The sequence below is a fragment of the Marmota monax genome, unplaced genomic scaffold (assembly GCF_021218885.2).
Source record: "Marmota monax isolate L192 unplaced genomic scaffold, Marmota_monax_Labrador192_F-V1.1 WCK01_AAM20220418_F8-fsc00004, whole genome shotgun sequence".
NCBI classification, from domain to species: domain Eukaryota; kingdom Metazoa; phylum Chordata; class Mammalia; order Rodentia; family Sciuridae; genus Marmota; species Marmota monax.
In genome coordinates, this window is record NW_026692881.1 from 27,548,103 (window position 1) to 27,570,489 (window position 22,387).

The following is a 22,387-nucleotide window of genomic DNA, read 5'->3' on the forward strand; positions in this document are numbered from 1 at the left end:
GAGCAGGGTGCTGTTCATCGAGGCTGGTTTCTTGAGCAAAGCAATCTAAATATCCTGAGCAGTACCCGAGGTTCCCAGTGCACCTCAGTGTTTTGAGCACCTCTCACCTCTATTTTAGGCTGTGGTCTATAGGAAATATGTTGGTTTTTAAAGAGAGGATTGCCTAGAGAACACCACAGATCCTAGAGACCCCTCTGTCCCCTCTGGTCCCAGGGTTCTGCCCAGCTCTTCATGGCATGCAGCATGGGCCACATTCTTGCCTGGGACAAGTGTTGGCCTCACTGGCTGGCCTCGCAGAGCTTTCTGCAGCCTGTGGTGCTTAAGCACCAGCGCTGGCCTGCCCCGCGCTCTCCCCTCCTAGGGCGGGCGTAGTGTTGGTGCTGGAGTGGAGGCATTGGCCTGTTCTTTCCACGTCCTTGATGGGCCTGGGTTTTCCTGAGCTCGCTGGCAGTTTGCTCATCTGGAGAGATTACAGTGCTAAGGACAGGACTCTCGATTCTTCTCCGTGAAGGCTGTGGCTGTGAATGTGTAGGGAGAAGCTTTGCTTTATCTGCTCGAGGTCACACGGAACCATTACATCCCAACAGTATGATTTCTCCATACACAACCTCTGGAGAGGACCGAGGGGGACATTCTGGTGTCAGCTGGTGTACAGGTATGCAAGAATCAGGATCCCCTCACGAGGACTTCCGTTGGTGTCCAGCCACGCGTGATAGAACTTCATTCATTATTTTTTGCACGCCTTGGCTAACATCCTAGGTTGGATGACCTTACGGTTAACCCCTTCACCTTTTATCCTTGGCCTTCATGTTTCAAGCTAACTTAGTGTTGATGGCAGCTACAAAAATGAAGGCATCTTCTTTGCTTGATATTGCTCCAGTACCTTCATCCTCCACCTCCTCCTCTTGACTTTCTCCCAAACTCTTTCACAAAAACTATTTTGTTCCCTCCTTACCTTCATTATGAACAGAGTGTATCTTGTTTCCAGCTTCTCAGTGCTTGTTAGGTAGAATTTTTTTTTTCCCACCCAAGGTGTCAGGGTGGGGAGAAGTTATCAAAAACTTTTGAAAAGATGAAAACTACCATTCATGATGCCTTGCTTGTAAAATTTTTAAAATTTTGATGGTGTGGAGCTTCCCTTGCCAAATAAATATTTATTACTTGTGTCACCTTTTCTCCTTAAATATAATGTGCTTCAGTAAATATACTCCTTTATCATATAATGGTCATGCCCGGGGGGGGGGGGGGGGGCGGTGCACATTGCTTCTGAATGTGCAGGCTCTAGGACCCCCTGTTCCTCCCGTGCCAGTGTTTGCCACAGCAGCCGGTAGAATAGGAGCCTGTGGGAGGTGGGCAGCCCCTGAGGTGTACAGCAGCCAGCTGCCTTGGGTGGCGGGACAGGGCTAAGCTGGGGGCAAATGGTAGTTACTGTGGGTGGCAGTGACAGGAGGCCCCACATCTGTGTCTCTGCTGATGTTGAAGGGGTGCAGAGTGCTTCTAAGGGGAACATACCATAGGACTTAGAATTAGTACCGATTGTGTCCATTCTGTTTTGCCTTCTCTTTTGGGTCTGGGTCTCCTCCTCTCCAAGGCCATATCCTCAAGAGCCAAGAGAGACGTCATTTCTGTATCCCCTGATAGCAGGCATGGTGATTCCTTGCTAGCTCATGCCAGCTCCAGCCAGGGTGGTTGAGTGACCTGGGTACAGGAAGAGGAAGCGGCTGCATGTGACCTGGACATGTGCTGTTCCTAGCTTCACGTGCTTGTACACACTCATACCAGGTCATTTTCTTGTGCTCACATTAAAAAAAAAAAAAAAAAATGGTGTCCTGATTTAGGGGAAAACTGGGCCTGTTGCTAATGGTGCTCATGGTGGCTTGTCTGCAGCCCTGGTTGCAGTTTCCCTGCCTCTGCTGTAAGTTGTTAGACAACATGTTTCAATGTAATTAGTCCCCATCAAAGTTACCTTGCCTTTGGAGGTGAGAATTATCGATGGTGCCAGAAGCCGCAGCAGCCTGACCCACCAAGACCTTAACCCTCTACAAGGTGATACTTGTGGGGGTGTTGTTTGTTTTTTTTGAATGACTACTATTGCTTGTTTGCTTTTTAGTGCCCTTATTTGTACAAAGATTTGTATATAAAGTAAATAATTACAGGTTTTATCCCCTGACCAGTTAAAATTGCCTTTTACTAGTTTTTGCTTTTTTAACTACCATGGTGCTTGCCAGGGCCTTTCATTCAAATGGAGTCCTGATTCCTCCAAAGATGCGGCATTTTATAAAGAAAACTCTTCCACGGTGCGCACAGATCCCTGAGTTCTTGTTTTGTAAACTCAAGGTGTTAGTTTCCGTTCAGTTTTAGCTGTATGGACCTGGGTGTGTCCTTTTACACCTAGACTTAAGAAGATTGAGGTTAGGGGAATGAGGTTGGGGCAGATGTGGTGCATACCTGTAATCTTGGTGATTTGGGGGGCTGAGAGGTAGGAGCATCACAAATTCAAGACCAGCCTCAGCAACTTAGGAAATCCTGTCTCATAATAAAAAATAAAAAGGGCCAGGGATGTAGCTCAGTGGTAAAGTACCCCTTGGTTCAATTCCCAGTACAAAAAACGACCCCCCCCCCAAAAAAAAAGAGAAAAAAAGAATTAAGTGATTTCTAAGATTCATTCCATTTTAAAATTCTGATTTCAGAATTTTCATGCATCATCTTTTCCCTCTGCTTTAGATGAGAGAACACACAACCAACCCAAAGTATGTGTCAGGTTTCTCCAGAGACAGCAACAGGGTGGATGGGTGGCTATGCTGAAAGGGGCCTAGCCTAAGGGATAGGCTTGCCCAGCTGTGCAGGCTGAGAAGTCCCAGGATCTGCCGTTGGCCTGTGGGAGACCCAGGAGAGTGGTTAAGTTGGAGCCAAGGCCTGAGAACTAGGAGAGCTGGGGAGAGAGATGGTGTCTCAGTCAGGTTCAAAGGCAGGAAGAAACTGATGTTCCCCTCCATTATGGCGTCAACCTTGAAGGTCTCTTCAGGCCTTCAATTGATTGGATGGGGCCCATCCACATAGGGAGGCCAGTCTGCTTTACTCAGTTCATTCAAATGTTAAACTCATCCAAAACACCCTCCCAGTAACATACACATTAAGGACTCTCTTTGTTTTTGTTGTTGGGACTGAACCTAGAGCCACTCTATCTGCAGAGCCACCACCTCACCCTTTATATTTATTTAGTTTTATTTTGAGACTAAGTCTCTAAGTTGCTCAGAGCCTCACTAAGTTGCTGAGGCTGGCTTTGAACTTGGAATCCTTCTGCCTCAGCCTGCCTAGTCTCTGGAATTACAGGTGTGCACCACCGCTCCCGGCTGCACCTACTTTTTGAACTAGGGCAAGTGCTGCCAGTTCTTTGGTAGTTTTCAGGGTAGTTCCAGCAGGTCTGTGGATGCCAAGTCCCTCTCCCCCATTTCTAGCGTCTGGTTGCAAGGTACATTCATTCTTCACGAAGTACCAAATGTCTGCTGCAGTCCTGCCATTGTGCCAGAAGCAGGACCTCTGTGGCCTTCCTTCTCTGGAACATCTCCAGTATTTTCTATATTACCACTTGGCTCATAGATGGACAGTTACTGAGGCCAGTCAGACGAAGGTGACTGGACTGTTTACTCCTAATTCTTCTATCTCCAAACCCATATCAAACTAGTCTGAGAAAATAAGTGTGTTGATCCATAACTGGGAAGTAGGAGGTAGGAGACCTGTCAGGCATGACCAGGCCCAGGGCCTTCTGTACCAGGACCACTCTCTACCAGCTCTTGGCTCTGTTGTCCTCCACGTTGGCTTCGTTGCATAGAGGTTTGCTCAAGTCCAGAGAGATCTTATCTCCTCTCATGTCTGTGACCTTGATTCTGGACTAGTGCCTTTGATAAGAGGCTGCAGTGTGCCACTTGTCCTTGGGCCAAGTTAGCTGCTTTATAGCTAGAGCTGGGGGAGATGTCTACACCCACCTCAGCCCAGGAGTCAGGGTGGGGCCTCCTAAATAATGAGGAATTCCAGAATAGTTATGAATGGCTGCTGAGAAGACTCGGACGTGAACCTGTCAATCTTCAGAATCTCATGTACAATCTCATGTTATTCAGAGGAGACTTAGTTATAGCTCTCATGGTGTAAAATGATTTTATATTCATGTATACATTCAAATAGTTTATATAAGATTCTTTATACACCCCGAAGTTTAATGTTTCTTAAGACTTTGCGTTCTGCAGTAGGATTAGAAATGAATAATTACAGATATCAAAATATAGAGAAAAGCCCATTAGAGAAGATGGGGATAAGGCAAATCCTCCAAGTTCAAAGCTGGTAGGGTTACTGATTGTGACCTAAAAATTGGGCTCTGAGGTTCCCAGGTTCCTAGATAAGAGTATCTAGGTCTCTACTGAGGTATGCGTACATGCCCATTTCCTCATAAGGCACAGGTCCTGGTGAGAGTGCAGGTCACGAGGAAGTAGCTTGGGATGGTCAAGATGAGGTGGTCCCTGCGATCCTTGCACTTATCCTTGGAAGCCCTTCTTTGCTCCCCCAGCATTGTGTTAGAACACAGAGCAGGTAGGCAAAGATTGAACCCTGGTGTCCCTGCTTCCTTCTAGAAACAGTAGGAGGGTAAATCATGTTGCCTTGAAGGTGAGTCACTGCTGTGACTAGGCGGAGTGGGATCACCTCTGTCATAAAGTGGGCTGGTCCCTACACGGACTCATGACTCAAGTCTGGGTACCAGTGAGTGCTGTGCAGAGAGGCGGGCGGGGGTCTGTGCGTCCCAGATGGGGGTGGGAGCCCACGGGGCAGGGTGCCTGCTCCCTCTGGTGCTCAGCTGCAGCCTGGCCCTGAGAGGTCCAGTTCTCAGGCAGAGCAGCCCCTTCTCATTTGGGAAGCTCAGTTTGCCTATGGATGGTTTTAATTCACCTGGAAAAACTCAGGGCACCCTGGAAACTGTTCCAGAATTGTGCCTGCTATTTTAGAGATCTGTCCTTTGTTTTCTTTGTTTTCCTATCTTCCAGAATCATCTGTACCCACCACATTCATTCTGATAGTGAATATCAGAGCACGGAAGTTGTTAAGCATTGTACTCCACCTTATATTCCTAGTCCTGAATTATTATTATTGAGAATTAAGGAGGGTGAAAAAAAATTGTTGATGGGATTTTCCTTCATGTAAAAATCATAAAAAGCATAAAAGAGAAGGCATGTATCTTTTATGAAGAGCATCCAGGGCATAGACATTAGCTTCTTAAAAATGAAAATTAGAATGCTATGTCTTGTTTGTAGGGCCCCAGGTTGTTCTTTGCACCCCTAAATCATACCCCTGAATTCTCTGCCCTGCCTATGCAATCAACATCTTCAAAGCAGACGGGTGCACACAGCTGTCATACCTGAGTTGACTGAAACATGGTCCTCGTGCTCCCTCTGCCATTTACTAGCTCTGTGACCTTGGGCATGCTCCTTAACGTCTCTGAGTCAGTTTCCCCCTCTGTAAGATGGGCACCACACTCCTCTCTAGAAGAGTGGCTGAGGACGGATGGAAAGCCTAGGTAGAGGAGGGCTCTAGGTAGAGGAGGGCTCTAGGTAGAGGAGGCAGGAGAGCACGTGGAGGCGCCTGGGCTGGTCTCCAGTGGGTGGAAATTTGAGGACTCCAGGCACGGGCTGCCTGATCTTGTGAGGGGTCCAGGGATGGCGGTGCCGTTGCTTCTTTCCAGAGACTAAGAGTCTGGCAGAGGAATAGGTGTTAAGACAGACAAGATTCCCAAACAGAGTGTCGAATGCAGCCATTTGTAAATTACTGTGTTTGGGGGGCAGAAATATCAGCGTATCACATAGTTCAGACTAACAGAAGAATCAGGAAGGTAAGTTAAGGGGGCTGCAGCCAGGAGGCTCCCTGAGGCCCCAGGAGGGAGTGGCCCTGTCTGTCGGGGTGGGTGGGCTGGGGACGGTGGGAAGGCTGCATGGAAGAGGTCGTATTGGTCCTCGGTGGGACCTCCGTCCGAATGGCAGGGAGGTGGAAGAGTTTCGGGTTCATGCTGGGAACTATCGCCCTGGTCATTAGGAGCTTCTAGAGAATCGTGGGTAGGGTAGGCAGTCAGGCTGGGGCTGTGCCGCGGGGACCGCGTCCCCTCCCTCCCGAGCCTTACTCTGTTCCCCTTTCTTCCTGGCAGCAGAGCCCCCTCCCTTGCTGCACTCAGGGACATGACTGTCAGCACTTCTACCCCCCCTCAGACTTCACTGTCAGCACTCAAGTCTTCAGGGACATGAAAAGGAGCCACTCCTTACAAAAGGTTGGGGAGCCCTGGTGTTTGGAGGTACGTCTCGGAGCAGAATGACGGTATGAGATGAGCCAGCTCTGAAATGAAACTGCCCATCCAGAGTTTACCTGCACTAGGGCAGGGCCATCCCTCCGCCACCAGCCTGGGTCACTGTCATGTCAGGTGCCATGATGTCTGGTGTGCTGTCTACTATAGGGATGTTGTCCCATAAAAATGCAGGTTTACAAGAGCGGGGTGAGGGTGGTGCCACCGTGAGCTCAAGGTGCCTGCTCCATAAAGGCACGTGACAGGACGTAGCGTCCCCGAGGGCTTTGGGAGTGATGAGCGCACTGTCCCATGAAACCTGGCCCCCAGGAAGGAATTTCCTGGGCTCCTCACAGCTGCCAGGAGAAGGAAGCTCTCACCTGAGCGTTGCCTTTGTTATTAGTAATTTAGAAATTATAGATTTCCTTTTAAAATTCAGGGTGCTGAGAAATGCTCACTCCTCCACAAGGATTCCTACTGGAGGCGGATGTGAATGGCGCTTCTCACAGATGTTGCTCTCCAAGGACAGGAAGCATTGTGAATTTCCTTTAAATAATTCAATACAGCGTCAATACCCCACACTGTTCTGTGCTTGGGAGTGACAGTTCTCTTCAAATTAGTAGTCCCAAAGAAAAGAACATCTAGAACATGCTTTTATCTTCAGGAAAGCAAAAGTCAATGCAGATAAAAAATTTTAAAGTAACCCTGAAACAGCAAATGACTTAGTACTAATGTTAGTTTTTCTTTTAAAGAAAAGTGAATATTCATGAGCCAATTAGTGAAATGTCTATCCTTTAAAACAGTTATTGTGGGCTCTGGATACAGCTCAGTTGGTAGAGTACTCGCCTCTTACACACAAGGCCCTGGGTTCTAATCCCCAGCACCACACGCACACACACACACACACACACACAGAGACACGCATACACAAGTAAAAACAGTTATTATATCCCTACTCAGTGCCGGGTGCTGTGCTATGTGTTAAGGCTGCTGGGACAGTTATTGTGCTTTCTCCGGCAGGTAGTATGCATATGTCTTACCTTCAGAGAGAGGTGTGCAGTCAGTTGTCTTAAGAGCTTGCTGTAGTTTGAGTCATGTATTCAAGAGAACTTCAAAACATGAAAAAAGCAAAGAAAATGTAAACATCCATGCTCTTACTTATTATCTATTGATATTTGGGTGCATTTCCCCCCTTATCATTCATGTGCGTAAACTTTAAAAACTCTAAAAGTGGGATTGTAACTTAACAGTGTTGAGTTTTATTCTCATCTGGTTGCGATGGCACTGAGAACACTTTTCTGATACCAGAATGGGTATCAATTCTGGTCAGTAATTCTATGCATTGGTGTCCCATGGAAATCCTTCGTTCTAACCCTTCCCTAACCCTAATCCCTCCAGATGGGCATCTAGCAGGAGATGGCAGGGTGCTGTCTCACCCCTGCCCTGCCCTTGGACCAATGCCTGTGCCCTCCTGATCCTGGGTACATGTACATATTCAGCCCTTGTGCAGTAGCCGTGGTCAGTGGACGGCTTTTCTTGGGCGGCCTGCCCCTGGTCAGCCTTTAGTGAGCATTGATAGCTGAGGCTATGGCTCTCCCTCCACCAGGACCTGGCAAGTGGTCACTCATTAATCTTTGGTCAGAGTTAGGAGGTAGATAAAGGAGAACCAGGCGCCCATGTCGAGTTTGAGGAAACCGAAACAGAAAGCCTGCTTTCTTCCTTATAACTCCAGATCTGCAGGGGCCGATTAGATCCCTGGCGCCAGTGGCCACGAGCATTTATCAGTCTTGTCCTTGGAACAGAGAAACATCTCCCAGGCAGGTGCCAGAACACCACGTTTCCAGGATTAGGTCTAAATCCATGGAACTGTGAGTAGGCCAGGCACAGAAGTCACGCAAAGACCCGACCGACTTGGCCAAGGTACCGGACTGCTCTGTGCCTCAGTTTCCCCCCTCATGGGCTGCACATGAAGTGGATGCTTGGGGACAGAGCCAGTGTGGACCATCAGGGTTCTCAGGGAATCCCACACATGTTGCCACTGTGGGGTGGGCGATCGCCTGTGTTTCTGTCTATATGGTTTCCAGGGGATTCAGATCTAGCATTCTTAGTACTTGCTACTTTGGGGATTTTGCTGGAGTGTGAAATTCCCAGTCTGTAGCATGAGTGGGCTGGAAGAGGCTCTGGGGAAGCCACATGGGATTGGTGCTCAGGAGAACCAGGTGTGAGCCCAGTGTCTGCTGCCTCTGCGGCAAGGAGCTTGCTTCGCAATGCAATGCCCTGTGTGTAAGAGGGGTGGCAGTGGGCATCCCAGCCAGGCCTGCTCTACCCGGTACCTCAGCCAGGCTCTCTATAAACTGTTCATAACTTGACAACGGCCCCAGGAAGGGGAGGCTCTGTAATTATTCCTTTTGCAAACAAGATAACTGAGCCACAGAGGGATTAAGCAACTTGCCTAAGATCACACAGTCAGAGAATGCAGACCATAAAACGCTGTTAATGAAAGACCATGGCTGTTGTCCATGGTCCAGGGCCTTCCCCTCAGCCAGCCATCCTGCAATTGCTAATGGAGAATACCTTTGTCCTCTTTTCACCTGACCCCCTTGGGAGCTGGGGGAGAAGTTTTGATTTGGGACATCCAAGTTTGTAGTTTCCAGTCTCACGCCGGGAGATACCTTGTGCCCCATCCCTGTTTGAAATTCCTTGTCTCTTGTCCCTCTTTCTTTGAAGTTCAGCTTGGTTCTAACCCTTCAGCAGGTTATGGACTAGTCTAGTAAATATGACTAAGAAAGTCAACACCCACCTGGGCAGGCATGAGTCACCTCTTTTTAGTTAGCTATTCATGTACATTTTAAAGCTAGCCACACAAAGTCATTGCATTGGGGCTATTAACGTGCTGAATAGTGACAATAATAGGGTGTGACCCATGGCATAGCTACATTCAGATAAGAAAGAAAATGTTTTTTTCCTGTAATTGCTTAGTCAATACCATTTCCACTGAAATACTTGCAAACAAACTTTTAAAAAGTTCTTTGTCCAGCCCTTCCCTTATTCCCTGCTTCCTTCCTCTTTGGGGGTTCTGTGAACTTTTCCTGAGCAGGGGCTGGGGATTAACAAGATGGTACCCTGCCCCTTTTGGAGTTTTGGTTGTTGCCGTCGGCCTGCCCCTTTGCCAGTGTTGAGGAGGGGGGTGTGTGTGCGTGCAAACACTACGAGCGAGCATGTTCAGAAGGGGGCACGTTATTGCTGCTACTTGCTCATTAACTGCCCAGCCTATAAATTTAAGGGGAAAAAGAGACTTCTGCTAAATTTGCAAAGCTAGTCACATAGACAGGGAGTTAACCAGTTTGGTGAGAGGAAATGAAACTTTTCTTAGGTTTATTAGACCACATCCTATAAATCTGTGGCTTATTATATGTCTGATTTCTAAAAAGCATGGTATTATGGCCAGAGTTTTATTTTTGCTTGTTAGTCATTTGAAACAAATATAGATATTACTTCATTTCCTGGTTACTTTATTTCTCAGTACATGTTATGTATGGAAAATCTGGATTTACACAACATAATGCATAATAAAGGAAGTTTTTACTAATGTGTAAATCCCTGCATTATGGCTCTGGGTTAGCCAGGGTTCCACCAAGTTAAAACTTTCAGCTTGTCTCCCCACCAATAGAGAAGTAGGGTGAGCACAGCAAGAGCACCTCTGAAGGGCAAAGTCAGTGTTTTAACCTAACTTCCTCCCACTTTTCCAAAAATGTGCTTTAAAAGACATAGGTAGGCTCCTGTAGTGTACTTGTTTTCCATCTCTCTCTAACAGAAACACGTTCCCCCGTAAGCCAGGAAGACTCTTCCTGAAGCTTCAGTGGTTGTCCACTCTAGGATTGGTCACCCCTTAAGGCGCTTGGCCCTTGCCCCAAAGCAAACAGACCATCCTCCACGTTCTGCTGTCACAGTGTCGTGGCCAGAGGGTGTAAGTTGAAAATAGGGAAGACAGTGTGCTCTGGAACTTTGTATAATGCTCTCATGATGTATGTGGCCCAGGGCTTCCTTGGGTCGTTCTGTGAAAAAGTGGACCAGCAACCCCCCCCCCCCCCCACCTCCCGCCTGTGCTCATTGTGGGGGATGGCCAGCGGGACATTCTCTGTTTGCAAAGCTTCTTTTCTTGTGAGTTTAAGTGAGCGTGTGGGTTTTCTCCAGCTGCTCCAGTGGTGTAAGTGTCCTACAGGACCCAGCTGTGTGCTTCCAAGGCCTCAGTGAGTTCACGTTCCCCGTCACTGGGGAGCACCCCGTAGTTCCACCCGACTTATCAGGCACGGACCAGACAGGGAGGGGATCCGAGGCCTGTTTCTGTGTTTGCCATTCCGTGGACTGAAGAGAGGCCACTGTGAGTGCTGGTCGTCTCGCTCTGTGCACTAGGTAGGAGACGCAGTGTGTGGAGGGGTCTTCTGAGCACAGTCGGTGGGGAGATGGCGATGCTGTCCCGCCCTGAGTGCAGGCCTGGTGGGCCCACCCAGAACCTGCCACAGGCTGTATCCTTGGCTCTTATCTCAGCCGTGTCCATTTTCCCCATTCTTTGTGAGTCACATATTTTTCTTTGCATCCATGTGACAAAGGTCATCAGGAGAGAAGCCTTAGGCCTTAGGCCTCTGGTGTGTGGCATGTTGTCATTCACACAACCTACTGTTTTGCATCCTCCCCTTTTGTAAATCCCATAAGGTGGCAGGTTGGCTTTTAGTCAATTGGCCTTACGACTCTCCCGGTCAGGCCCCCAACATGAAGATGTGAGGTCAGGACCTGGGGCCGGTGTGTGCTTTCCACAGGTGGTTCTCATGCTGTCCTGTTGGCTGGCCTCTCTGGTGTGGCAGCTCTGTGGCAGTCCTGTCCTATTACTGATCCCTTCAATCATGTCAGAGAGGTCGGTATTCAGGATTTGGAAAGGGGGAACCATATCTCAGCCCAGACTCTGGTATCTAGTTAATTCATTTTTATTAAGGGCAGTTGTTATTATTACATGAGCAATGTGGAAGGTCCTAGTCTTTAATCTTTCCTCATCTGTGTGTCTGGTGAACCTTAACGGCATCAACTCCTGCTAGTTTAGTGAGAGACTATACAGGGAGACACATCCCCTTTCATGCTTCATCGATATGTTCCAGTTTTTCCTGTCATTTATTTCTCTGAAAGGCTATTTCAAACCTGTTTGCATTAAAAAAATCAGTAGTTAATTTTTCTTCCCCCCAGTTTAGGAAGCATGGTGGTAGAATACAGTCCCCACGATGGCCGTCCTTCCTCATCAACGTCTGATCCCCTGTACTTGGGCTGACAATGAGGAAAGAGGTGACCTTTGGACAGCCACACAATTTTAACTTCTCAGAACCTTCGGGGGGGGGGGTGTTCCTCTGAGTGCCCCTCTGTCCCTGGCGAGGCCACTCTGAGTGAGCTCAAGTCAGCCTCGGTGGCCAGAGCCGTAGGAGACCAGAGTGGTTCCTGGGAAGGTCTACATTAGGCCCCTTTGTGCTCAGAGAGAAAGTTTCTGTTTCGGAAAAGCTAGTTCCTTTCAGAACCTTGGGTGGGGACAAGGAAGGAACAAAGGACACCAGAGAAAGAAGAAATGAGAGTCAAGGGGAGTGGGAAGAACTCTGGGGTAACTGAAGGACACATGGTCAGCCCACTGTTTTCATTTCCCAAGCCCCTGGTCACCCGGCCTGTCAAGCTTCTCTGGCCTCCCCCATGGCCACCCTGTCCTTGGTGGCAGCCGCTTAGGAGTTGGTGTGAGATGGCACTAGATTGAACTTGATCTGCTGGGTGGGTCCAGCGGGACTGTGGAGGCTCTCGGTCAGTACTGCGCGGCCCTGCTCCTGCCCCCTGGGTTTCTGGTAGGCCCCTGTTTTGTCTGGTGCCAGGGTGACAGGTGAGAAGTCCTTCTTTCCCCTGGAAAATAAGAAAACTCTTAAGTAGAAAGTAGAAGAAACTTGTAGCCACTCAGAGGGACGTCCAGGTCATTGGTTGTCACAGCCCTGTGTGTTGGACAAGTTTCTTTGCGGTTGCCAGTTTCACAAGAACCCATGAGAAAGGTGGGCCGAGGTGAGAGGGAGGCTGGCTTATGGCCTCTTTCATGGAACTCATAAATGTGTCATTCCAGAGGGGAGGTGCATCATCTCCTGCTCTGCCTCTTGGTGTGGACCGTGGTGTCTGCCATGGGCTTTGGCCCACACTGCATATGGATGTGTTTATGTCGGAGAGGACACCAGTTTCTCCTGGGTTGTGTCCTGCTTAGAACAGCAAAGTACACTCACACCAGGTTCAGTGGGTCTTGGATTGGCGTCTGCAGCTGTGTGCTTGTTGGATTTACACTCATTACATACACTCATTTACGGTTTGAGGACAAGGTTTCTTTTGAGATGTGGGATTAAAAAATAAAAATCATCATTTTAAGACATACCTTACAGTAAAAGTGACTTTTTCTTTTGCTTTACATTTCTATGAGTTTTCACATACGTTTGTGTAACTATCTCCTGCGCCATACACAGTGCACAGAACAGCGACACCTCCCTACACTCTGCTGTTTGGGCTGCCAGCTAGTCAGTTATGGACAATTCTTGCTGGGATTTTCCATGCCTCATTCTGAACTGTTCTTGCCTCTACGTCTGGAATGCTCTGGGCCACCTTGTGGATTTCGGAGAATTAGACCTCATTCTGCAATTAGCTTTGCTGATGGTGGCCAACTAAAAACATAATTAGTGAAGGTGATATGTGATTGCTGACCCTAGAGGCAGCAAGGGACGTGAAATGTGTTTTGGAGCACTCTGCTTTGAATTATCTAGATTATTCTTCAGAGATGCAGGGCAGGTCACCTGGGTTTGGGCATGGTGGCTACAACGATGATGGAATGTAATCTGTAGATTTTGTTGACCCAGCTTGGTTCTCCCAGGCTGTCCTCACTTGTCCCATCACTTAGATGAAACCAGGAGTTAGGAGATTAGGAGCACTGGAGTCGCTCTCCCAATCCTGGTGCATTCCATCCCCGCCCAGACTCTGGAACAAGCTGGCACACGTGCTTGGGAGGCCAGAGTCTCCATTTCCCGGCCTGTTGATCAGAACTGGGGCCTTGCTAGAGAAAAGGGAAATGAAGGAATGTATGTTTGGGGGAGGATCCTACATGTGCGCTTGTCATCCTCTTGGGAAATGATGAGAGGTGACCTGCAAGGTCCCCAGCTCAGAGTGTCACACTCAAGTGAACTGAAGATGATGCTTCTGCCATGCGTTTTGCTGTTCAAGGTAACAGCAGTCACACACATGTAAATTCTTGTGCAATCTAATCCCTGTCTTGGTAATTGCTTGGAGACCTGCCATTGCAGCCAGTTGAGAAGTTAAGAGCGGTGACCCAGGCAGAGATTGTGGGGGTGGGGAGTTGTAGGGGAGGGGAGCAGAGGTGGCCTCCAGATCACGGTGGCAGCTCTCCTGCTTGCTTGGTGGCATCTAAATCACTAGGAAGCAGGAGAAAGCATTCCCACCCAGCTTTCCCACCTGGGCCCCGGGGCCTGCCTCGCCCTTGCTGGGCTGAGGGAATCTGGCATGTGGTGCAGGGAGAGCATCCCTGGTTACCTGGAGGAGGGTCAGTTGATGATAGGAAACGGCCGTTGTCTGGCAACAGGTTTCTGTTGGGGGGTGTCCTCCCAGTGGGCGAAGAATGGCTCTCATTTAAAAACACACACACACACACACACACACACATTAAATGAAGCTTCCCAAGCCCGGCCACCTAGCAGGACAGAGCTGCCCAGCGGTGGCCTTCTCCCCATACGCAGAGCAGGTGTGACTGTGGGGTCTTGATTCTTTCAGAGGCGCCTCTAGAAGGCAGAATGCAAAATGATCAGCTCCACTCCGAACACATGCGCCATTTGTCTGATTGACATCGAAAACGTGATATCATTTCTACAAACACCCGCATGAGAAGGTGTTTTTTTGTTTTTGTTTTCTTTCTTATTTTGGTGACAGATTGCATGTTAGGGCACTAAAAGATGAAAGCACTAAATATTTGCTTTAGAAAAACACAGTGAAAGATTCTCTCATCCTACCAGCTGAAAACTGATGGGCTTAGAATTCCATTAACAAAAAAATGACTGTCTGCAGTTGGAGTTATTGCCACCCTCAGGGCGTGATTAGCAAGGTGGGTAGCAAATGAGGGTTGGTCAGTGGAGGGGTACTGGATTTTTTTTTTTTGAATGTGATTTGGAATGGAGCCATGGAGTTGCAGTTGAAATGTCCAGAGAAAGTCCTGCATTCTCTGAGACTTTTAAATGACACCGTCAATGGGTTTTCTTTCTCTCCATTTTGGTATTCCCTCTTTCAGAATTGGTGATGAAGTCATAGATCTTGTGAGTCCTTTTTTGAAAGGAAATATCTTCCCCCATGGAAAGTCAGTTACGGTTGGGGTCTGTCCAAGGGGACAGTTGGGAGCATGGGATCTGCACGCCAGGCGTTCAGCCTCAGTTTCACAGCTGCTGAGTGACAGCTTATGGAGCCAGCTTAGGCCTGAGTGTTCCATCTGCAAAACCCGGAAATTACTGTACCTGCCTTCATTTATCAGGAGCACCTACAGCAGATGGAGTACCTGCAAACTGGCTGGCATCTGGACCTTTAATTCACCTCAGCGGGAGGAGAGAAACCTGAACCCTGTGCTGGTGGCTGTGGGTCAGGTTTAATGTTAATAGTGCCCTCCGTCTATTAAAACCCCTGGCTCTGTGGTCCCAGCTACTTGGGAGGCTGAGGCAGGAGGATCACTCGAGCCCCAGAGTTTGAGGACAACTTGGACAATACACGGAGACCTTTTCTCTTTAAAACAAAAAACAACCCAGTCTGTTATCCCTCAGCTGCTGGGTGAAGCTTGTCATAAGTTCTCTTATTTCACCCTTATAGCTCCACCACGAGGGAACCACGGATTATTCTAATTCTTCTTCTTCTTTTTCTGGGAGGGGGGGTACCGGGGATTGAACTCAGGGGCACTCAAGCACTGAGCCACATCCCCAGCCCTATTTTGAGACAGGATCTCACCGAGTTGCTTAGTGCCTCGCCATTGCTGAGGCTGGCTTTTAACTCACGATCCTCCTGTCTCAGCCTCCCAAGCCGCTGGGATTACAGATGTGTGCCACCGTGCGCGGATATTCTAATTATTCTTATAAAAAAAGAAAGTAGCTAATATTTACCGAGTGTTTACTGTGTACCAGGCTTTACTTCAGGAGGTTTTTGTCTTATCTGATAGCACCTATTTCAGAGAGGGGAAAACATGGCTGGCTTCCTCCCTCCCTCCCTCCCTTCTCTGTCCATGGCTCCACTGAGAGCAGTTGTTGGGACCAGGATGTGAAGCCTGGGGCTCTAAAAGTCTTCCAAAGCCAGAGATCCCCCCCCCCCCCCCCCCCCCCGCTTGTTGTGCCACCCTGAGTTTGGGGGCATGTGAGTGGCCCAGCTGTGGGAGAAGTTCTGCGCACACGTGTGCTCCAGACCTCGGGTTCATGATCACTGGGGGACGTCCTGGTTACCGGAAGTTGTGGCTTCTGAGTCTCTCAGCAGTTGGCAATGTTGAATTTTGTTTTGTTTTGTGTGTGTGGTTTTGTTTTTTAAATAATTAGAAACAGCTCAACTCTTGTTACCACCCACAGCAAAAATCGCTTGGATCCCACAAATTATGAAAGAAAAAAAAATTGGGCCACTTGGTAGAACCACGAAAACTTAGAACTCAGAGCCCAGAGTCCACTTTGAGGGGCAGAGCTCCTGTGGGCAGATGCCTGGGACCCTGGACTTGCACTTCTCTCTTTGCCCAAATTCAGAACCAACCCATGTTCGGGGCAGTTGCCAGTGAAGGGGGTGGGGATTGCCATGCCCAAGATGGCTGTGGGGAGAGCCGTGCATTTTTTTGTACTTATTAATGGATGTCTCTTGTGTGAGTGGGTGTGAGTACTGAGAGGATGAGCATGTATTTGCAGTGTGTGGTCCTTGAGGGTGCATTCCGCGGCCCATGGTGGTGGCTCAGTGAGGAGGAGGGGGAGGGGAAGGGGGGAGGGCAGGGGAGGAGGAGGCCTTGCAGTGCCACAGCCATTCCCATTGTGTGGATTGAATCACTGAGGCAGGAGCAGGCCTGGTCTCTTTTGACCTAGTGGCTGGGTTTTGGTTTCTTAGGACTGTGCTCTGATGCCCAAAGTGGCCCCCACTGGTGTGCTGATAAAATCAGGGCCCTTACTTGTGACTCCCTCACCCTTGCTCCTCTGAAAACTGAGAATGGCTGGGATCTGAGTTGGATACCTCTGGTCAAGCCAGATGTGCTGACCCTGCGACAGCCCCCTCCCCACCCAGTTGCTGCAAGGCTGAAAGTGGTCACATGAGCACAGAGGTCTGGGAGTCTGCGGGCCGCTTCTGGTCTGGGGAGGGACATGGCGCTGGAGGTGCTGCTGGCTGCGGCCCATTTCCAGCCACCCCGCTTTTGACTTTTCTGAGATGCTTCCCAGGCAGCCTCCTCTTGCCATCCTGACTTGTTTAAATTTATGGGTTGTTGGCAAGCAATTTTTTGATGCTATTCTTCTCATAGCCAGAGGCCAAGATCCCTTGTGGAGCAGTGCCTGGACTTAATAGATGTCATCTGGACCCTGGGGAGGGGCGCTGTGCAGCTCTGGGGGGAGAGCCTCAGAAGTGAGATTTACCCCTCCCATATCTGCCAGCCTCCTATTGTCCTTCCCTTTCAGGGTAATTGGAGGGATTTTTTTTTTTTCCGGGGTGGGGAGGACGCTGTGTACCACAGTGTTGTTTACCATACCCTACTTCCAGGACAGAAGAATACAGTGCCCCAGTGGTCTTGCAGGTGGCCGAAAATGTAGATGCGAGCTTCCAGTGGAGCTGGATCTGGAATGTCTCCGCACCGCTGGGCTTTCCCCTGGTTGCTCGCTGGGTGACCCTCTGATTCCTTGTTCTGCTTCTCTGACTGGCTGGGGCCTGGTTCCTAGACCAGATGCTCTGGCAAGCAAGATGGCATCATCTCATGAGCTTGGCAGATGAGGAGTGAAGGGACACTCAAGGTGTGATGCGAAGCGGGCCACAGTTGGGTCCTCTGACCCTGCTTCTCCATCTGACTTCTGACTGGTCACCTCCCGCAGTGTTGGCAAGAGCCTCGGAATAGGAGGGAAAGGCAGGGGGAGCAAGATCACGAAAATAAATCACGAAGGCCATGAACTTGACCGTACAGGTATGTAGGTTCTCTTGGCCATTTCTAGAAAGAAGTTATGTAAGTACGCCTGCGGACCTGGCCCGTTGCTCCTCTGCTGGGGAAAGGGCGTGAGCAGAAGAGAGCCTTCTAGCTGGAAGTCGTGAACTGTATCCTGCTGCTAGTGGGTCTCCCACAGAGGCCTGCCCTTCTGTGAGGCAGTCCCCAGAAGGAACTACCTGCAGAGCTTCTGGTTTCAGACCTCTCTCCATGGTGGTGTGAGTGAGTTGGTTTTGAGGCTGCCAAGGAAAGCCATTAGTAATTCATTAAGTCCCAGATTTGAAGTCTGCAAATAGACATTTCAGTGAAATTGACACAGGTGCCTTAACACAGGCTGGGAATCCTGACCTGGAGTTTATATATCCTTTTTATATTAAAAACAAAATCTAAGTTGTCCTATTAGTAGACACCTATCTTCTACATATTTAAGACAGTCTTATAAAGAGGACATTGTTCAAATGTGGGATCTGGGATGGTCGGACAAAATGGGTCTGTGGCTAATTCTGCTTTCAAAGTTTGGGAGTTCCCCTGGATAGGGTTCCGCACACAGCCTGATGCTGTGAGGCCCATTTCTCTGCCTCTGTACTCTGTGCTTCTGCTTGGCCACCAGTGTCCCTTTGGTCCTATCCCCTACCCCCCTAGGGTTTCTCACTGCATTCTTGCATTCTTGCTCTTTCAACATCAAGTTTTTGCTCTGTCCCTCTTCCTATCCGGAGATCTACCATACATACCTGACTGCCAGAAGCATCCCATCCAGGTTGCCGGCAGCTCAGGGTCTTTGCACATTCCAGCCTCTTAGAGTTTAGAAAGAGAGAACAAAATAATTTAAGAAGCGTTGTGAATTAGAGCTATTCAGCATGGAGTCCCTTAGAATTTAGGCAGTACCTGTTTGTAATTAGAATCCTGATTTGTTAATAAAAGTTTCCCGTCTCCAGGATTGGGGGGAAAAAAAAGATTGTCTAGGGTGATTAACTGGGACGGTCTTCTGGTTACGTAGATAGCTGGGAGATAGCAATAAACTGAATGTTACCTAATAGGTAAGGTCATTGTGCAAGTGGGCTGAGATATTCCCTTGGGCCTGAGCTTCTGTTGCAGGACAAGTAGAATAACTTGGCGACCAGGCAAGTGGACATGTCTGAGTGAAATATAAATGTTAATGCACACAGTCCCTGGAGCAGCTGTCCCTGGCCAGGGCCATTTCTTCACTATGGTTGAGGTGGGTGGGTTGGTAGAATCAGTTTCCAAATCTGGAAAATCTGAGAATTGACTCTGCCCTGCCCCTCCTCAGTTTTTCTCTCCAAGCCTGGGAAACTGAGGCTCAGGGAGAGCGGAGTGCTATGTTGAGACCCTGCGGTTGCATAGCCACATAGCAAGAGCTTCAAGATGAGACCCTGGACCTCTTGGTTTTTCTCTTCCATTGGTTTCTCTCTGCCACTCCTGGTATAAGGCAGAGTTTAATTTTGTAAGCTATTCATGTTAAGTGCCATTAATTTTAAGCTCTTTCTTGGATTAGAGTGTGAAATTCAGTGCGCTCAGTATGAATTCACTTATTTTCCACTTGAAATCCTGATTTTTCTCGGGTGCCCTGGGTGTTGATGTGATCTGGAGGCTCGTGGTGACACTGAGGAGGATTACCATGGTCATCTCCACTGCAGGAGCTGGTCCTCAGACGTAAAGAGTACTGGGAACTTTCCAAGCAATGACTGTGCTTTTAGTGATATACAGAAAACCCAACCATAATCATTGAAATACATATTTTGAAGGATAAACTTGTACCCCATCTTTGGCAAGGAATTTTGTCTCTTACCCACCATCTTCTTTCCCAGAGGACTGGTATCTGGGGATGCTTTTACAGTGTTGCTCTCTGGGCTTTTGTTAACAATGCCAACATAGAAACGTGTGAAAACGATCCTTGGAGAACAGGTTTGATACCCACACTGTATGTGATAAAGCTCTGGATCACCACTACTTGAAGTCAGAACAGTCCTGACAGAGGTGACCACAATGAGAACAGGTACAAGAATTCATCTAATATTGCACTTTCAAAAAACAAAAACAAAAAAACTAAGAGCTCTGGTCTGCTGCTAGCAGTCAGTCCCAGGTCCTGTAACCAGGAAACAAGCTTGTGCCCTGGGTTGAGTTCAGCAAGTTTGTTTTGACTTGCAGCCCGAGATGGGAGCAGGCCCTCATTATGTAATGCTAAACTGGGCCTGGAATGACAGCTGGGCTGGGCCTGCCAAAGCCTGAAGAGTTGGTCAGGAATGGGCTGTGTTTAGGATGACTAGTCCCACTTGGCAGGGTGAAGGGGTGGGCGGATGTCCCTCTGAGGAGGGAGGGATGACTTCTCTCTCCAGTCTTAGTGCTTCGTATAAACTTTGCAGTCCCCCACCCCAAACAAACACACTGGAGCCTTATTGACCAGCTAGAGCTCTCGGGGGCTTTGGACTCTTACTCCAACCTTGAAAGGCATGGTCGGACATCAGGGTGTTTCACTTCCAACTGGGGTAGTAGCAAGGCTTCCCATCACATGATAGAAAGTAGCCTACATTGGTCAAGTGTTGCTGGCCTGGGTACTTGGTAATTAAAACAGTTCTACAAAATAAATATTAGATTTCTTAATAAAAATAGCAGTGAACCCCAATAAAAATTTTAAAGAAAGAGGTGGCTTCCTTTCCTAATAAAGTGTCACTTAGGACCGTCTGTTGGCCTTTTGGGTCTTTACTTGAGAGCCTTTCTCTCCTTTGCCCCCGTCCCACTCCCCACTAGAATGTTTCCCTTGGCTCTTCTTGGGGAACAAAAGCGTGCCGTTTTTATGTAGATATCTTTAGTTGGAGGTAAAAATAATCAGGAACCATGTTTGCACAACCATCCCTGAACATCGTGTGGTCCCCCCAACCCAGGAAAAGTTCATTTGGTGGGGACGGTGGAGCCCCCAGCCTCTGCCCTGCCCGAGGTGAAGTGGGGAATTGCTTTTGTCCCTTCTCTGATGAATGGATGCAAAGTGTTCACTGAACCTGGAAACACCTCCTTTTATGCCCAGTGCCCCCCTAACACAGGCTGTTAAACTTGGGGCAATCGCTCATGGTGGGGGATTGAATGGGGCCATTGTGGGGGGGAGGGGCTCACACTGAAGCCATTGTGAGCATAGAGATGCCATTGTTTCCTAAGTATTAAGAAAGGAGTAAGACTCTGGGGACCTCCAGGCATCAGTGTGCCCGGACACTGCAGTGTCTGCATGCCTGGCCTTTTCGATATCCTTAGGTTGGGCCCGGTCCGCCTGGACAGGAAGCGCATGCAGCGCCCCCTGCAGGACAGACGTGGCGTTCCCTGCGAGCGGGGCTTTTCCTGCCTCTCCACAGGCCGGGCGCTCTCCTCCTTCCCAAGCCTGCCCGCCTTGGTCCCAGCCATCATTTCTGCAGGGAGGTTGCTGTTTTCCTCCAGGCATCAGAGTTCAAAACATTTAAAAATCACTTCTTCCACGTTAGGAATAACAAACTCCCCTCATTCCCTGCTGGTGACTTTTTCATTTAACTTCCCTTTTGCCATATGGTCCTTCAGAGGCACTTCTGATCTTAATTACAGCATTCAGCCTTTGTTTATTTAAAAATCAGAAGGCAGATAGGCTATTGAGGGTTTATCTATACTAATTGTGCCGCTATACTTGCCAACTGTCCCTTCAGTTAGCAAAGGGAACCGCTACAATCCCTGCCCCTGCAGTGTGTACACACACACACACACACACAAACACGCACCCACGTGCGCGCGCACACACACACACACACGCCTAATGTTACGTGTTAAGCAGAGGCAGGACTGTTTTATTTTTTATTTTTTTAAGGTTCAGAATTGCTGTGCAGGCATTTTCCACCCTAAATTTCTACCATGGAGTCTTGACTTGAAGGACTGGGAGGAACAAGGCTAGGGTCAGAAGACTTGAGTACAAACTCTGACCCTGGATAAGTTAGACCCCCTAACCCCAGGAGCCTCAGTTTTGCCATCTGTAAAATAGAGCCAGTGGTATCAACATCCCAGGAATGATGATGTGTTAGGTATCCTTGCAGAGGGCCGTGTGAGGTTCAAGGGCATAAACTAAAGCTCCCACCCAGACTTCGGAAACAAAAGAGGCTTAGATACACTGGCATGGACTGTCTTTTGAAAGAATGTGTGTAGCTTATTTTGCTTCTACCTGTGTCTTTCTGATACTTTTTACTATCCTAATTAAACCATGGTGTAGATCAGAGTATATATTTTTATAGAGTTTTAAAAAGTGACTCTTCCTTGAAGATTACAACAAATCATTTCACACAGAAAATAGCTTTTCTATGCTTACATTTTGAAAATCCCTAACTTGTTGATGGCAATCAAGAGGCATGTTTAGAAAACGTTAAAAATGTTAGTCAGCCTCATCTTAACAAGCATGGTAATTCTTGGCTTCTTCCTCTGAATTTAAGAAGCTCTTCTCTTAGAGAAATCAATTCTTATAGAGCTGGATCAGATTAAAAATATTTTTAATATTTTTTAGGAAGTAGTAGCTTTTTAGATAATAAAATGAATATTTTTTAGTTATATATAGTAGGTTCGAATACCTTTTTTCATTAACTCATCACAGTCTGAATAGCTTTTTAATAATTTTGGGAACTATACTTGAAGAATTTCTGATTCTAGCATTTTCTTTGAGATATTTTGAGATTGTCTACTGAGTCTTTTTTTCTTTAAAGATGTTTTCCCAAAAATGTCCCCCCTACCGTAAGTATCTTAATAGTAGTAGTGTTTTGATATGTATATTTGCAGCCCACATTTATTGTGCACTTTCCCAATGCTTAATT

General features: G+C 48.1%; 1 protein-coding gene across 45 annotated transcripts in view; it reads left to right on the forward strand.

Annotated features, from left to right (window-relative positions):
- Tcf7l2 (transcription factor 7 like 2) overlaps positions 1–22,387 on the forward strand; it is a 188,100-nt gene that overhangs the window by 111,722 nt on the left and 53,991 nt on the right. For 12 of the 45 annotated variants that reach the window (XM_046449744.2, XM_046449751.2, XM_046449749.2 and 9 more), the window contains one exon: positions 6,185–6,328. The exons of 30 other annotated variants lie outside the window; for them this stretch is intronic. In XM_046449744.2, coding sequence (XP_046305700.1) covers positions 6,185–6,328 — 144 coding nt within the window. The remainder of the gene's footprint in view (positions 1–6,184; positions 6,329–22,387) is intronic. 3 more of the 45 variants (XM_046449745.2, XM_058581309.1, XM_046449775.2) reach the window with 1 other exon arrangement.